This window comes from Dipodomys spectabilis, unplaced genomic scaffold (assembly GCF_019054845.1).
Source record: "Dipodomys spectabilis isolate Male_0828 unplaced genomic scaffold, ASM1905484v1 ptg000308l, whole genome shotgun sequence".
Taxonomy (NCBI): domain Eukaryota; kingdom Metazoa; phylum Chordata; class Mammalia; order Rodentia; family Heteromyidae; genus Dipodomys; species Dipodomys spectabilis.
This window is the reverse complement of record NW_024870985.1, coordinates 1,108,456-1,125,730: the sequence shown is the minus strand read 5'-3', so window position 1 is coordinate 1,125,730 and position 17,275 is coordinate 1,108,456. Positions and strand designations below refer to the sequence as shown.

Genomic DNA, 17,275 nt, shown 5'->3' with positions numbered 1-17,275 from the left:
TATGGTTTGCCTTTAAATAACGGGGCTCACCCACCTATCAACTTAAACCAGACAATCAACGATGAGTTCCTCTCCTTCCCCATTCAAGACCATGTAAGGCTGTAGCTTGGACCACATATCAGTCTCGTCTCCATCTGGTGAGCAACCAGTCACTCACACCAGAGCACTCCAGCATCACAGTGGTCCTCCTGTCTCCAGTCTTATTTCCTCCATCCCACATGATTTGCAGTAGCAACTCTGACCATCTAAATCTACCTGCATCATGTTTGAAATCCTAAGAGCCTTTCTCAATGCCATGAGAGGCCCCCTTCAGCTCTCCTTCAGCCACACCCAGGCCCAATCCTATTTCTACCCAAGCATTCCTTCAGGCAAGCTTCATTTTTTGCAGAACTCAGTACTTTCTTCTTCACTACACTGTAAAGGTAAGATCTAAATGAGGAGTCATTATCCAAGAAAACCAAGGAATACTCCCCATGGTTCCATAGCAGCTCCACCCACCACACACACCCTGAATTCAAGAAACACGCTCCCACTACAGCTGTCTTATCAAGAATATGCTATACTGTGCCAGTATTTTAAGTTGAATAATGTGCCAAATTCATTTCACCAAGGGTACTAGACACCTGGCACCAAGCTTCAGAATCTTCCACATTGGCTCCTGACCTTTCCGTGGATAACAGACCCCACACACGTTTTTGTGTCAACAGTATCAGCTCTGCTAGATTCCAGCATTCCTGGTGTCCAAGGTTTGGATAATCTCAGAAGACTGCTCTAAATGGCACCTGGATTCCACCATTCAGGAATTAAGAATCCTCTTCCTGCAACACCCAATGTCACTGAAACTCCTGCACCATCTACCTGTCAGGTGGATGCTAGGCTTACGACTGCCTTGACCTAGGTGGCCTCCAAACCTTCTGGGCAAGTGGAGGCTCTGCCCTCACCATCCCACCTGTGGTAACTCTACCGCCACCTCCTTTCTCCCCCAGGAGGCCGTTCAACTCCAGAACATGACTAAGACTGTCTCTACCAAAGGTAATCAGGATCAAATGAGACGTGTCTACATTGCTGAAGCTGAGATCCTTGCTTTCAACAAACTCAAATTCGTGAAGGTTTTGTCTTCAACTCTGGTCCTGGGCCCTAAGCCTCTGTGCTCCAGGCTCGTCCTCTACCACTTGAGCCCCAGCTCACTTCTGCCTTCTCTGGTAGTGCACTGGAGATGAGAGTCTCTCAGACTTTCCAGCCCCAATGTCTCAGATCTCAGCCCCTGAGCAGAGAGGATTAAAGGCTGGGCCAGCCTGAGGCTTCTGCCAGGGCCTGCCCTCCCAGAAGCGGAAGTGGGGGGGGGCGGGCTCTTCCCGTCCTGTCTATAAAGGATAGTGCACAGCCCAGGCTTCATTTCCCGGTCCAGGCTGCTGAGGGGGAAGGATGCCAGGACCACGACTCCTATGGCAACCGTGGTCAAGAGTGCGGTGGTGGTGGTGGTGGTGGTACTCTCATCTCCATGTCCCGACCAAGCCGCGATTTCTCAACTCCTTCCGGAGATGGATGAAGGGGAGTCACCCGCAGACAAAAGTAGGGAGACTGGCGAGTCAGAGGAGACAATCGCTGCTCCCAGAGATCCAGGGGCTGCGGACACCGAAGGAGCACCTGAAGAAACGGAGGGCGACAGAGACGCGGACCCGAAAATGGCCGCAGCAGAGGAAGGCGAGAGTCGGGATGCCTCAGATTTGACAGCAACTGAAAGGGAAGACACATCACTACCTACTCCTGCTGCCAAAAAGCTGAAGATAGGTACCAGAGAAAAGAAAGAGAGGAAGAAAAAAGTGGATGAAGAGGAGATTCAAAAGATGCAAATCCTAGTTTCTTCATTTTCTGAGGAACAGCTGAGCCGCTATGAAAGCAGTGCACTGAGTCACAGAGATACTACGAACTCAAAGAGATGGATGTCCTTGAGTTTGGGTTCAGTAGCAGAGAGTATGTCTTGCTCCATGAGTCATCCGATACTTCTGAACTAGACAGGAAAGAGGATGAGGAGTAAGAGGAAGCAGTGTCCAGCACCTAGCAAACTAAGATCCCTTTCTCTTCTTGAAAGACTTGGGATTGACTTCAAAGGGTACCCCAGGACTCATTATACACCTCTTATTGCCATGTCTTTCCTCTGTTGACTACCTTTTGGTAATGCTTAGGTTTTGTTGATTTGTTCGGTGGCATCCAATTTGCCAGTGGTCTTTGGTTTTTAGAACATTCCTGCTGATTTCAGAACATCAGAACTATTGTGGCTTTAGTTGGTACCTGGAGAACTGCTGCTTACAGGGAGATAAAAGCTGGGTGAGAGAAGGGGTGACATTTTCCAAAAAGAAATGTACTCTTTACTTATGTAACTGTAACCTTCTGTACATCACCTTTACAAAATTAAACTAAAAACAAATAAAACGCATAGAAACGAAATCCTGGTTTGAGGGAAAATTGTTGCTTCTGTTTTTTACAGGTTATATAGTTAAGTTTTGTGGATCAGGAATTTTTTTGTTCTAGGGCAAATTGCTGAGCAGAGAACCTTCCTGAGCTTTGGTTATCAGCAAAACAGTTTCCAATATATACCAAAACTTTAGACCTGGTTGAGCTCTTGAATCATAAAATTTTGCACTTTTTGAGATTGGTGCCATCTTGGCATCTTGGTGTGAAAACTCTTAGAGGTAAAACTCCACCCCCAGTAATAGGCTCATCTGAATTCCTAGAGGCAGGGGCAGGAACTTGGACAATAAGTTACCAAACCTGCTAGCTCTGTACCAGGAACTTGAGAATTCTCAAGCTCCTCCCAGGTGAACCTGTCACCTGACCATGACCCTATTTACGCCCTGACCAACTCAGCTTGCCATTGAGTCATGCCTTGTCTCCTTACTGTCCTCAGGTCACCATGGTGTCCTTTTTCAACTCTCCATTAGAATTGATCTAGTTTGTTGAGATTGTTTTTCTGCTCTTCTGCTCTTTACAACCCTCTTGGCTCAGTTTCCTAGCAGTATTAAGTGCATTCAAGGCTGCAAGGTTTTTGGGGACATATGTCTGCTTGCATTCACCAGCTTTCTAATAGACTTCCAACTGGACCTCTCAAAATGGGCTTCATCTTGTGATTGAATTCCTGTATAACACTCTTGTTGTGCCCCGATAGGAGGGTACCTAAAGACAGGTGCCCCAAGAATGGAAAAACTTTTATGGCAAATCCTGTCAACTATCTGAAAAAAAAAATCAACTGTTTTACAAGTCTTCCCCCTTCAAAGGTGCTCAAACATTGGGGGCTGTGGTTGGTTTACAGGAAAGGGCACAGCAGAAAGGCACACCCAGCCTATTCTGCTAGCAAGGAGTAAAATATGCCCTCAATTTAGTGTGTTCCAGTCTTCAATGAGACTAACTAGAAATTGCAGGATAAGAGAAGGTCTTGTGAACTGAACTTCTCAGTGTTTACTAGCTTCCAGGGGGTTTTAATTTCACTTGATAGGAGCATCACCAACTTGTGTAGAGAGAATGATTTAGGTCCAACATCCAACATTGTACTGGGCCACCTTTAATCCTTGTGACAGCTATATTGGCTTTTTGTCTTAACACTTTTTGTGACTAGGGAAGATTTTTAAATGCATAGTAGCCTTAGCAGATCTTTAGCCTCCATCAGTCTTAAAAGGCTGGAAAATGAGGTGTAAATTTGCCTGCCTCCCTGAAGACATCTGAATCTTGCACAAGGTTTCTGGCTCAAGTCTTGACTCCACGTTCTTTTAAGAGTCTTAACAGGTTTGTGAGATCTGATAAGCCCATCTAGGGGATCAGCTCACTCCACTTCTCAGGAGGAAAAAAGTATTCAGCTACTTGGCCTCCCTCTCCATGGAAACACTGCCAATCTCTATGTGCTCTGTGCTTTGGAGCTAGAGTTCTGTCCTCCAAAGTCTGCATCTCTGAATATAAAAGCAAAAGAGGAACAAAACTTTTGAAGCAGCCCTAGTGACTATGGAGCCTGAGGCCAGGTGTTCTATGGAGAGAGGTGCTGGCAGAGGCCAAGGGATCCTTAGATGCTCCAGGATCCTTTCTTTACAATCTCAGAAATCTCTTCCTCAGGAATAAGGAATGGATCTAGTTCTACAAAACAGACTTAAGCCTAAACACATGAGGTATGGAGTAGAGGCTCTCCAAGCATCAGGGCTAGGCAAGGGAGCCAACGGATAATCAGAACAATGAGCAAAGACCACAGATCCATACAAGCAGACTGTGGAGGCAGACCTCCCATATACTGGAGACTCTATCATCAGTAATGGACTCTAACATGACTATTAGACCAGAGCCTGCTGCAACACAGGATGCAGTGAGACCCAAGAGTCAAGACTCCACACCATGGACAGATCCAGGGCAGACACCAATGTGTCCATGGCTGAGCAGATCACACCAGCCACACAACAGTAGGCCAGCAAGAGCAGCATGTCTTTGGCTTTAATTGTGGAAGGGAAGATGAAACAAGCTTTTCAATTGGAGAGCTTCTTAGACCATCCTTGAATTTGGTTAGGAAAACACCCTCTGGCTTCCACCACTCACTGGAAGGGAATTACCCTTTTAGGATACACCTAAGGCTTGTAAATTCTGACCACTACTGGGTTAAGGACAGCAGCTTGGACTATGAAGGTGGAAGACTGAAGTTCAAATCCTGTTGTACCTAATAGCTCTTGGACTAACCGAAGCTGCTAATATAAAATGAGGACCACGAACACACAGCCAATTCCTAACCATAGAAGTACTCAAATGGTCTGAGGGCCAAAGACTAACCTCCTCTGGGGTGAAGCCTAAATATCAGCAGAGAAGGACAAAAGCAGGACTCTAGTACCTGGCTTTGGGCCATTACCATTGCAGAGCCTCACACAGGAGGAGAAGACAGGAAAAGCTGTTGCAACCTCCCACTCATGGGATCCCAACATGTAAAAGGGCTAGAGACAGGAATAACAAACACCCCTAGAGTGACAGAAGAGGTTTTGACTGATGCAGTCTAGAACGCAGGCTTAGGTCTCAAAGTCTATCAAATAAGGTTTGTCAGTTCCAATCAGTTTGCTCTCCGCTAAGTTTACACTGTTCATCTTCAGATGATACTTAGCTGCCTAAGAAGTGACAACTAAAAGATAAGTAACTTCAATAGGCTGTGCTTCAACTGTGTGACAGACTTGTATTGCCACCAGTATGTTCTTAGATGTTTACTACAGTAAAGGCACTCACACTGAAAAGCAACTTATGTGGGAGGCTCCTTAGCCCTCAGAGAATTAGAAGGTGGTACAGCACCCTTTGCCAGTGTTAGAGATTCACCTGTTTTCCTAAGCCAGTTCCCCAATGGGCTGCTCAACTGAAAAGATTGTTTACAGAGAAGCCCGGGAGGGATTCAGTAACCACTTCTGTCAGGCCTACAGAACATTTCCAAAAAATAGATGGAGAACTCGTTAAAACACAGACAGTTTCTCTTCTGCAGAATCTAGACTCTGAGGGGACATGAACGTAAATGGACTCAGGGTCACTAGCAGGAGATAAGAGAAAATACAAGGTGAAGGGCAAGAACATGATGTGCATTAAATGGAAAAAAGGTCATAAACTGACTCAGGTTAGTAGTGGGGATTAGAAATAGAATCCAGGTTTTTTAGATGTTAAAGGTGTGTATAGAAGTACTGCAGGTGAAATCCCTCCCTTTGGATACAATACACTTATTTTTCCAAAAAGTCACCATATTCTTGCCTCCAAAGAATTTAGAATTCAGAGGCTAACACTTCTTGGTAGGTTTATATAGGTCAGATTTTCTAACCAATCCTTCAATGTAGACATGCAGGAAACTAAATAAGAGAACCCAGTTCTTCCGGAGGGCATTTAAAAATACCAGGCCCCAGATTCACAGGTGAGTACCTTAAAACTAATTTTGTCCCAGGTGAGTAACTCCATACCCTACGCTTTGTCCCAGCTTAAATTAACTCTCAGTCCAATTTGGGCTAAAGTGAGATCTACTAAGCAGATCTTCAAAACAAAAGCCCTTGCATGTTACTCTGGTGAGTGTAAGATGTGAAACCAAACAGAACAAAATTTAAAATGGGGTCAAATATTAAAAGCCCAAACCCCTCTGTAGAAAACGCCAGGTCAAATGACCAGTTGTCAGCCTAAGCCTTTTCCATCCTGTCAAAGAGCAAAAAAACATCTCTCCCTCACCCAAGTTTACCACAAACTTTGCTCAAGGCCACTGACAATCTTGAGGCTTACCACTAGCTATATTGAGTTGCTTATAAAAATCATTTCTATAAAATAGACTATCCCTATCCAAGCTTATATTTTGACTTTTGTAATCATGCATTAATAGTATCAGTCATGCTGATCCGTCCATGGCTATGTTGTGCTTCCGTATATCTGCTTACTTGCCTTGATAACCCCCACCCAGGCTAGTTTTTCCTTTAAAGACCCTTATGGGCAAAGACCTCACTGCATATCCCACTATTCAAATAGTGGGGTGTAGTCACTGTGTGGCTAATAAAGACTTCTTGCCCTGTTTGAGTGTTGGCATGGCTCTGGGAAATCAATACTACAGACACTTCCCACCACAGAACAGACATCCTCTACAAGAGACAGAGGCTGTGGAGAGGCCGCCCAGACCATCTACAGATGGACTCCCTGAATGATTTACACCTGACCTCATTTACAAGGAATAAGGGTGGACTGTGAAGGAGAGGGGTACTGAACTTCTGACAGCTGTGAGAAGACAAAGACAAGTTTCCCCACTACCCTGGCATTCCTTCTAGAAGAAACAGTCAACACAGCAAGCCTGGAGCTCCCAAGGAACAGCACCTGTACCTTGCTCCCTGTTGCTCTTGCTAGAACCTGGCATAGGGTCCTACATGGGGGAGGGCTCAGTAGAGAGGAAAGGAAAAACTAATCTCAGAAAAACTAAGTTCAGAATCATCCATTTCTCCTTTCTGTTCCTCCCTAAAGCCTCCAAGACCACAGATCTATCACACAACTCATCTATTCTGTTGGCAAAGATGAAAAACAGGGTCAGGACAAGTTAGGTTGCTGCAGAGCCATACACATCAACTACTCATTCTCATTACCTGAAAAAGCACTTAGGATACATTTGAAACCTATTTCCCTCTTCTATCTGTAAGCTTCTATCTCCTTAATACACCTGAAGCCAAGTTTATCACCTAATTCAGGTAACTAGACCCAGCATACCCAAAGCTAGCCTGGAATGTCCTCAAATCTTTGGTCCAGAATTGCTTTCAGTTTTTTAAACACTTGGGAATCTAAAGTAATTCTAGGGGATATATTGCCAATTCCCTCACAAGAATTCAAGTCAGCAGCTTCAAATGTCTAGAGCACTCTGTGCTAAGTATTGGAATACATGCAGTCTTTGCTTTGGAGTCAAGGCATGAGAAAATGGTCCTGTAGTGCTAACAGACATGATACCAGTAGTTTGAAGAGGGATTAGCTTTAAGCTGGAATGTCAACAGGCTGGACAGAAAAAGTATAGAACACAACCAAGCAGAAGTTAAGCATTGGAAGTCTTTATGGCTAGAAAGTAGTTCTGTAACATAGCTGGCAAAGTTTAGGTTCAGGCCACTGACTAAAGTGAGGGCCAGGGTAGATGCAGTGAAAATGATCAGGACTCAAGCTCAGGTGAGGTGAAGCTGGGATCCCAGCAATGACTGAGCTCAAGGTAGGCATGAAATTTGGGCTTTCACTGCGACTCGATTTGGCAATGACGAATATCAGGGCAGTATGGGGTAGGAGGTAAGAGCAGAGGTGAAATTCTGGCCATTGTAATTTGAAGCATGAGAACATGGGGCACTGTGAAAGGGGACATGTCAACGAAGTCAGCAGTAAGGGAGGAAAGAGACTATGGTTTCAGTTGCCTGTGTTTTTGGCACCTGGTTACAAAAAAATATGTCAGTGGAGTAATCTTGAGGTCTGATTAAAGGTTTACATGGGACTACAGAAGGCAAGGGTAGGCTGGCTACAGCTGGCTACAGTTAGTGTTGAGCTCCACAGGTGGGACAAGTCAACTGAGTTCACCCCTCAGGACAGAACCACAGGAATAGGTTGGCAGGCCTCCTATTTACTCCCTGGAAATATTTTGCCCTATTTCTTGTCTTTAGATATTTTTCTTTAGGTATGTGTTTTTATCTCACTGCTAACAGCTGTCCACCCCCACCCCCACCACACACACAGCATGTTAACTTTTTACTTAGAAAGTTGAGAGGATAGTCATAGAACCCAGCATCCTGCCAGAGATCTAGAAATGTTTGGGCTAAGTCTGTTTTGCCAGGTCGATTTCTGATGATACCAATTAAGCAACAAAATTCATAGAGGCCCTGAAGGCAGCCAAAATAAGAAGGGAGAGGGTACCCACACAGAGTGCAGGCAAGTTTGACCTAACACACCTGAGGCCTACCACATAGCACCTAAGGATGTTTTAAGAACTCGTTGTTCTTTATTAAAAAAAAAATCTACAAAAGACCCCCAGGGCTGCCACTTGAAGACTAAGAAAGGTAGGGGAAGGCAGGCCAGGTAGCCTACAGGAACTAGTGAGCAACAACCCAGGTGAGCCACGGGAAGAGGCATAGGGAAGGCTTGCTTCTGCAGACTTTTTAACAGTCCAGGGAGGAAGACAAGGAACATTGAACATTCTTCATACAGTTTTAAAAGTAGAATCAACAGACTATTCTGGGCAGGATAGTGGGGGGAAAAAGCCAAAGGCTACCCCCAAACCCCCCTTTTCCCCCCACCCTTCCCCTTTCCTCCCCAACCTCCCCCCTTTCCTCCCCAGGTTTTCTAGCTTGTTTCAAGTAGCTTTTCAGGTAGCCTGCCACAGGTGTCTCACAGCTCTTCATTTTCCCTCCTTGCCCCCCCATGGTCCTGAACCCTTCCAGCTTCGTTAGACGTTCCCCCCCCACGCCACCCCCCAATTTTCTTAGCACCTACATTGCTTTTGCTTCTTGGTTACTTTTCCCCAGAAAAAGTTTCGAGGAAGACAGAAGACCTTGCCCTCAGCAAACCCTATTTCTAAAAGACTTTTGTTTGAAAGGAAGGAAAGCTGGGGGGGCGTACTTGTTTGGCTTCGGGGTCGTCCATGGGGCGGAAAGCCTGCGTCCCCATGGAAGGCTCGAGGAGAGCGGGCCAAGGGAACCCCGGCGGGAAGGAGGCCCACGGAGGGGGGGTGCTCCTGTAGCATCAGAGCCTCCTGCACCCCCAGAGCATCAGCGGGAAAACCGACAATGCCAGCACAGAGACCAAGCAGGGCGAATGCGACCCGGGAGGCGCTGCTGGACTCTGCAAGCTGAGCTTGCCTTTTGACAGTCCGCGGCGCCGCGTCACTTCCGGGGCGGGCCCGCGGGCGGGGGCGGGGGCAGGCTCGCGGGGCCCAGCGATTGACTATATATGTCAAAGCTGGGGGGTGAGCCGCTCCAGGATGGCGCTTCTGGGTTTTGGGCATCTGCAGCTGCAGCGCTCAGGGCAGGCGCGAGCCGGCCTCACAGCCCGGCTTCGGACCGCCCCCTCCGTGCCCCTTATGAATGTAATGTGTGTGGAAATTCTTTCACCTCAAAGGCAAACCTTACTATCCACCAGAGAGCACACAGGAGTGAACGTTCAAAATGTAACCAGTGCAGAATGTCTTTCACTCAGAACATACACCTTTTTGTCCATCAGAAAACACACCAGAGGGAAATCTTATGTATGTAGCAGGAAATGGAAATTCTTTCAGCCGGAAGACACACCTTAGCATCCATCACAGAACACACAGGAGAGAAACCTTATGAATGTAACAAATGTGGAAAGACATGGAGCTCACAGCTGAACACACATAAGTTGATTCACACAAATGCAATAACTTAGGAAAGTCCAAATGGGGAAGTCTTTCATCTTTAAGAAAATTGAGATTGCAACACAGAATCCACACAAGATAGAAACCTTAAGATATAGCAGATGTGGAGTCCTTCAACCGGAAGACACAGCATCAGAGAACAGACACAGGCAAGAAAATACTAATGTAACAAATGAGGAAAGTCCTTCTTTACCAAATATTCATGGATCCAAGTTCATAGGACACACAGGGGAGAAATCTTTAAAATATTACAAATGTGGAAAGCTTTTGATCTGAAAGATCAAAAAAGCTAGAGGGGGCCAAAAAGACTACAAGAATTTAGCTTCAATTAACCAGCAAAAAGCTGAGTGGGAGGCATGGCTCAGGGACTAGAGAGACAGCTATGAGAGAGGAAACTGAAGAAGCACAAACCTGAGTTCTAGCTCAGGTACTGGCAAAAAAAAGAGACAGGCATTAGCCAATTATGTAAAAATCCGATCTCTAGTCCCCTCACTGTCTGCTCAGAAGTCATCTTTCCATTGTTCCCAGATCCAGCTCGCTGCAGCTTCCTGCAATCCTCAGATCTCAGCCTCCTAAGTAGATAAGATTACAGGTGTGAGCCATGGATGCCCAGCTTCCTTGAGACTCTTATTCCAAGTAAGCACCAGAAAACCAGAAGTGGCACTGTGGCTCAAGTAGTAGAGTGCTTGCCTTGAGGTGAAGAGTTCAGCTACAGCAACCAGGCCCAGAGTTCAAGCCCCACAACCAAAAAAAATATGGAATGGAGTCCTAAAAATATACATATGCATTCCTCTGTGTGTGTGTGTGTGTGTGTGTGTGTGTGTGTGTGTGTATAATCACATCCTTAACCCAAAATTATAATATCCAATATATCTCAGGATGCCAAGGGGAGTAATAGAAGGAAAAGGAATGACAGATATACTGATATACACTGATATACAGGATTATAACACTGATATACAGGATTCTAAAGTATGAAGACTGCATACAGGAACTCACTGAAATTATTTGAATAATAGAAGTGGGAAAGGAGGGTGTGAACAAGTGAAGAGATGACCACAGAATGAGTTAATCTGATTAAAGTAAATACGTGTATTTTGAAATAGCTAAATGAAACTAATTTGCACACCTAATATAAATAAAAAAATAATAGCACAGTTCAAAAAGAAATGTACACTACATGACTATGTAACTATGACTATTCTGAACATCATATTTACAAAAAAAAATTAGAAAGCAGAACAAAGCCAGGCAGTGGTGACTCACGCCTGTAATCATAACTACTCAGGAGGCTGAGACCTGAAGATCCCACTTCAATGCCAGCCTGGGCAGGAAAGTCCATGAAACACAGCAAAGAAAGGGGACTGTGATGGCCTTCTTGGCCCATGTGAGGCAAAAAGGCTGCAAGATTAATTCAAATGGACTAGAGGAATCTTTTGAGGTTGTGGATGATCTCTGCCCATGGTTTCCCAAAGAGGGAACAGTGGATTTGGCTATATGGCAAAAGGTAGATCAAGAATTTTAAAAACCATATAAAAATCAGAGGAAAACATGCTATCCCTCCTCAGACATTTTCTGTTTGCAATATAATTCGAGAGAGTCTTGGTCCCAATCACCAGATTGAAATTATTTCTATAAAATCCTTGTCTGAGGAGAAGAATAAAGAGACCCTCCTTTGTACATCAGATGTGGAGAGAGAGGATTGTCAGCCCTACTGTGGGAGTGTTAGAAACATTAGAAATCTGGTTCAGATTTTTGACACTCTGTAAAGAAGACAAACAGCCAGGTGCCAGTGGCTCACACCTGTAATCCTAGCTACTCAGGAGGCTGAGATCTGAGGATCATGGTTCAAAGCCAGCCTGGGCAGGAAAATCCGTGAGACTCTTATCTCCAATAAACTACTAGAAAACCAGAAGTGGTGCTTTGGCTCAAGTGGTAGAGTGCTCACCTTGAGCTGAAGAGCACAGAGACAGTGCCCAAACCCAGAGTTCAAGCCCCACAACCTAGAAAAAAAGACAAAAATCCTCCAAGGCCACAACCACTCCTATGCCTATCCCTGTGAGAGCTACTTTCCCTATGATAAAGGGGAAGGCAATTACCACCTGATCTTAATTCAGACTCCTATGTCCGCAGTACAATCATCTACACTGACTGCTTAAGATGTGGTGTGAGGATACTGGGGATTTCCAACATTTTCCTGTTTTACAAGATGGAGACAAACAACAGAGGCTGTATTTGGGGGGAGAACTCCAGTTGCCATTCCTAAAGGGGTCGGGGACCTTTGCTACCTGGGACAGGTGTTGAGCAAGTCTAGCTGGACTATAAAAGGACTGATTGTTTACCCTGGTGTATTGATAATAATTATATCAGAGAGATTAAAATTATGGATGGCTTAAAAAAAAGGAAGCTTGCTTGTTCCTGCTCATACTTCCATTGCTCAATTGATTTTGCTTTCTTTAGTTTCTCCTTCTAATAAGTCTCTTCAACCTAACAGGGAAGATAGAGGCTTTGGCTCCACAGATAAGGCCTTTCACTTCAAAAATTGGACAAGAGCAACTTAAGTTAGAACTCTACATAGGAGGGAAGCTTTTTACAGGCCTAATTGGCACTGGAGCTAATGTTTCTGTTATATCTGGCCTACAATGGCCTCCCTCCTGGCTAAAAGAAGATAGCCTCGCCCTGCTGCAGGGTACAGGCATGTCCAAAGTTACTCAAAAAGGTTCTGCCATGCTGTGGTGGCTGACCAAGGAAGGTCATCTGGGTGTCTTTCAGCCCTTTGTTTTGCCTGATCTTCCAGTAAATCTGTGGGGCCAGAACGAGTTGTCTCTGATGGGTGCTTCCATCAACAGTCCCAGCCCAGTTGTTGCTCAACAAATGCTTAATCAAGGGTATGATAAAATGTTCCACGAGGGAAAGGAAGGTTCAAACCTTACCAGCCTGTTGCAAACCCAGACAGACAGGGCTTAGGTTTTCCACAGGGCCACACTGATAATGGCAGCTCTACATACAAAACCTATACGTTGAAAGACCTGAACACCTCTATGGGTCATTGAGTGGCCCTTGCCTAAAAAACTAAAAAACTTAAAGCTGCCAAGGGTCTAGTTCATAAACCATTGTCACAAGGCCCCATTAAACCTTCCACTAGTTCCTGAAATATCCCTGTCTTTATTATTTTTTAAAAAACCAGGGAAATGGAGACTTCTTCAGGACTTGTGAGAGAATAATAAAGCTGTTTCCTATAGGTGCCTTGCAACCTGGCTTGCCCTCACCAACAGCTATTCCATTATCTTTTTCTCTATGGTATTGGATTGAAAGGATTGTTGTTTTTTTTTATTATTTTAACCATACTTCTTTATACAGGGAATGGGAAAATATTTGCTTTTTCTGTTCTCAACATCAATATGATTAAGCCCTATGACAAATATAAATGGACAGTGCTGCCCCAGAAAATGGCCAACAGCCCCATGGAATGCCAACCCTATGTGGACAAAGCCATACAGCCCATGTAAAAAGTACCCCTCTGCCTATATAATCCATTACATGTATGATATCCTGATTGGAGTATCAAATAAAAAACAAGCTGATCTTATTTTTTAATATATGCAACAGTCTTTATGGCTGTACAAACTGATTATGGCCCCTGAAAAGTTCAGAGACAACATCCTCTTTCATATCTAGGGTATCACATTTTCCACAGCAAAGTTACTCTCCAAGAACTAAAAATAAGGACTGAGCAATTACAAACACTGAGTGATTTTCAAAATTTATTGGGGGACATCAATTGGATTCTCCCCTCATTACAAATTAATTCAAAGCAGTTACAATCTCTTTTTCAGATTTTACAGGATGACTCTAACTCAGCCTCCCCAATGCCTAAAGCTGTTAAAGCCCTAAAAGTTGTCAAATGGGGGCTGGGAATGTGGATCAGTGGTAGAGTGCTTGCCTTGCATTCATGAAGCCCTGGGTTCGATTCCTCAGCACCACATAAGCAAACAAAAGCTGGAAGTGTCGCTGTGGCTCAAGCACTAGCTTTGAGCTGAAGAGCTCAGGGACAGCACCCAGAAAGACTTCCAAGTACCACACCCAACTTTAAAAAAAGTTGTTAAATGTACAGTTGGTGAGGCCCACTTGTGCACATAGATCTAAACAATTGTTTTATATATTTTAAATCCTAGTAAATTCCCTATTGCTGTGCTTTGGCAGGATACTCCAATTAAATGGATATTTTTGGACTTGCATTCCATAAATTTTATTAACCCTTTAATTGCTTCAATTTCCTTACTTATTTCTAAGGGACATAGGCATTTTATTCAATTGACTGGGCGTGAGCCTAATGCCTTGGGCTAGCACATAACTAGAATGGAGTTTAATAGCCTATTACAGACCTCCTTAAAATGACAAATTGCTATGGCCAATTTTTCTGGGCAAGTACTTTTTCACGTGCCTACATCACCATTACATTTTGCTGAGATCATTTTATTACTGCCTGCTCCTTTATTTATTCTTTTTTTTGTCTGTCATGGGGCCTAAACTCGGGCCTGAGCACTGTTCCTCAGCTCATCAGCTCAAGATTAGTGCTCTACCACTTAAGCCACAGTGCCACTTCCAACTTTTTCTGCTTATGTGGTGCTGAGGAATTGAACCAGAGCCTCATGCATGCAAGTCAAGCACTCTACCACTGAGCCATTTCCCCAGCCCTTCCTTTATTTATTCTAAGCCCATTGCTAATGTCCCCAAGATGTTTATTGATGGGTCTAAAAATAAAAAGGTGGAGCTCGTATTGTAATCCCCACGTCACACTTCCACCATACAGGTACAATATAATAACACTTTTGCACAAAGGGTGGAGGTGTTTTCTGATACTTTGGCTTTACAACAGTACCCTTTTGCTATAAATTTGTACTCAGATTGTCAGTATGTTGTTTCTGATATACAACACATTTGTGATGCCATTATTCCCACCTCAAATGAGGAATTGTTCCATCTTTTTACTACCCTCCAACAGCAACTTTTATGGTATGCAACTCCTGTATTTATTTGCCATGTATGCTCTGATTCTCTTTTACCTGGATCTTTAACATTTGGCAATGCCCTTGCTGATAAATTAACTCAGTTTGTGATACTTATTCAATCCCCTGTTGATGCAGCACTTGAGGCCCATCAAAAATTTCATCAAAATGCAGCTGCCCTTTGTAAGCAGTTTAGATTAACTCATAAACAAGCCTGTGCAATAGTTTGCCAATGTGCCCGTTATCCACTTGCACATGCTTCCCACACCGTTGGGGTTAACCCACAGGGTCTTCTGCAGGGGCAGCTATGGCAAATGGATGTGACTCATGTTCCCTCTTTTGGCTACTTGTCCTATATTCATGTTTCTTTAGATACTTACTCTAGATTACTTCTTGCCTCCTATCTCATAGGAAAGGCTTATAGAGATGTTACTAAACATTTATTTGAGCTATTGCATTTATGGAATTGCCCCTACAAATTAAAACTAATAATGGTCCTACTTGTATTTCTCAAGACTTTAAAACATTTTGCTCACAACTACATATTACTCTTACCATGGGTATCCCCTATAATCCACAAGGACAGGGCATTGTGGAGCATGTCCATACTACTTTAAAAAATCAAATTCAGAAAATAAAAAAGGGAAAATTAGCTACCCAGAAGATCTCACCACATACTATTACATTTTATCCATTTTTGTTTAAAAAATTTTAAATGTCTCAGAGGGCTGAGAAGGTGGCTCAGTGGTAGAGCGCTTGCCTTGCATGCCTGAGGCCCTGGGTTCAATTCCTCAGCACCACATAAGCAAAAAGAAAAAACCGGCAGTGGCGCTGTGGCTCAAGTGTTGAGGGCTAGCCCTGACCTGAAGAGCTGAGGGACCGTGCCCAGGCCCAGAGTTCAGGCCCCACGACCGGACCCCAAAAAATAATAAATAAAATAAAAAATTTTAAATGTCTCAGAGGATGGCTTTAATACTGCACAGTGCACAGTTAGAATTCTTATTTTTGGTGAATAAAAGAATAATACTTTTAGAGGTTGGGCTCATGAAAAATGGCTTTTACAAAATAAATTACTGTCGGGGACCAATGGTTCATGCCTGTAATCCTAGCTACTCATGAGGCTGAGAACTGAGTATCATGGTTCAAAGCCAGCCCAGACACAAAGGTTTGTGAGACTCTTATCTCCAATTAACCACCAGAAAACTGAAGGTGGTGCTGTGGCTCAAGCAGTAGAGCACTTGCCTTGAGATGAAGAGCTGAAGTACAGTGCCGATGTGCAGAGTTCAAGCCCCATGACCAGAAAAAAGAAAAAGAAGGAACTTCTTTAACCCTTTTGAAAATAATGTAGAGGATCAAATATTTTATGGAATGTTAGAATAAAACATTTCCATCTATACATACACACAAATATTAACTAAGTTTGGAATTCCTAGAACCAAAATGGATGCCATTATAGGGTTAAGTAATTAAATACATCCTGTAGGAGTTTAGAAACATGTTTGTGTAACCTCAGGAAGTGCTTAGTAAACCAAGACCAGGAATCCAAATCCTATATAACCCAGTCATCCCTAATAAGGCCTGAACTGTTTGCTTGAATTAAAAGAAATTGTTCATAAAGAACTCTTTCTTTCTTGTGCCAAACTCAGGACCTGAGTGTCATCCTTGACCTTTTATCTTTTTTGTTGTTGGTGGTGGTGGTCATAGGACTTGAACTCTGGGCTTGAATGCTGTCCCTGGACTCTTCAGCTCAAAGCCAGTGCTCTATTGCATGAGCCACTGCACCACTTCCAGTTTTCTAGTGGTTTATTGTAGATAAGAATTTCATGGACTTTCCTTCCCAGGCTGGCTTTGAACCCTGATCTTTAGATCTCAGCCTCCTGAATAGCTAGGATTATAGGCTTGAGCCACTGGAACCAGGCTATTTTTGGGGGAAGGAGTGCCTGGTCATGGGCCTAAACTCTGGGCCTGGGTGCTGTCCCTCAGCTCTTCAGCTCAAGGCTAGCGCTCTACTACTTGAGCCACAGTGCCACTTCTGGTTTTTTTTCCCTCTTATGTGGTGCTGAGGAATAGAACCCAGGGCCTCATTCATGAAAGGCAAGGGCTCTACCACTGAGCCACCTTCCCAGACCCCCCGGCTATTTTTTATTTTTTGCCAGCCTTGGGCCTTGAACTCTGGGCCTGAGCGCTGTCCCTCAGCTCTTCAGCTCAAGGCTAGCGCTCTACCACTTGAGCTACAGTGCCACTTCCAGTTTTACTGGTGGTTTATTAGAGATAAGAGTTTCACTGACTTTCCTGCCTGTGCAGGCTTTGAACCGCAATCCTCAGATCTCAGCCTCCTGAGTAGCTAGGATTACAGGTGTGAGCCACCGGCACCCAGCTTCCGGCTATTTTT

General features: G+C 44.1%; 1 protein-coding gene across 1 annotated transcript; it reads left to right on the top strand.

Annotated features, from left to right (window-relative positions):
• Positions 1 to 1,541: 1,541 nt before the first annotated feature.
• On the top strand, positions 1,542 to 2,015 carry LOC122127717 (transcription initiation factor TFIID subunit 11-like). The gene has a single exon (XM_042702135.1). It carries the CDS (start codon positions 1,542 to 1,544, stop codon positions 2,013 to 2,015), a length of 474 nt encoding a protein of 157 aa, XP_042558069.1.
• The last annotated feature ends 15,260 nt before the right edge of the window (positions 2,016 to 17,275 follow it).

Excerpts from the sequence above, each read along its gene's own strand:
- LOC122127717 (XM_042702135.1), top strand. The coding sequence starts at position 1,542 with ATGGATGAAGGGGAGTCACCCGCAGACAAAAGTAGGGAGACTGGCGAG.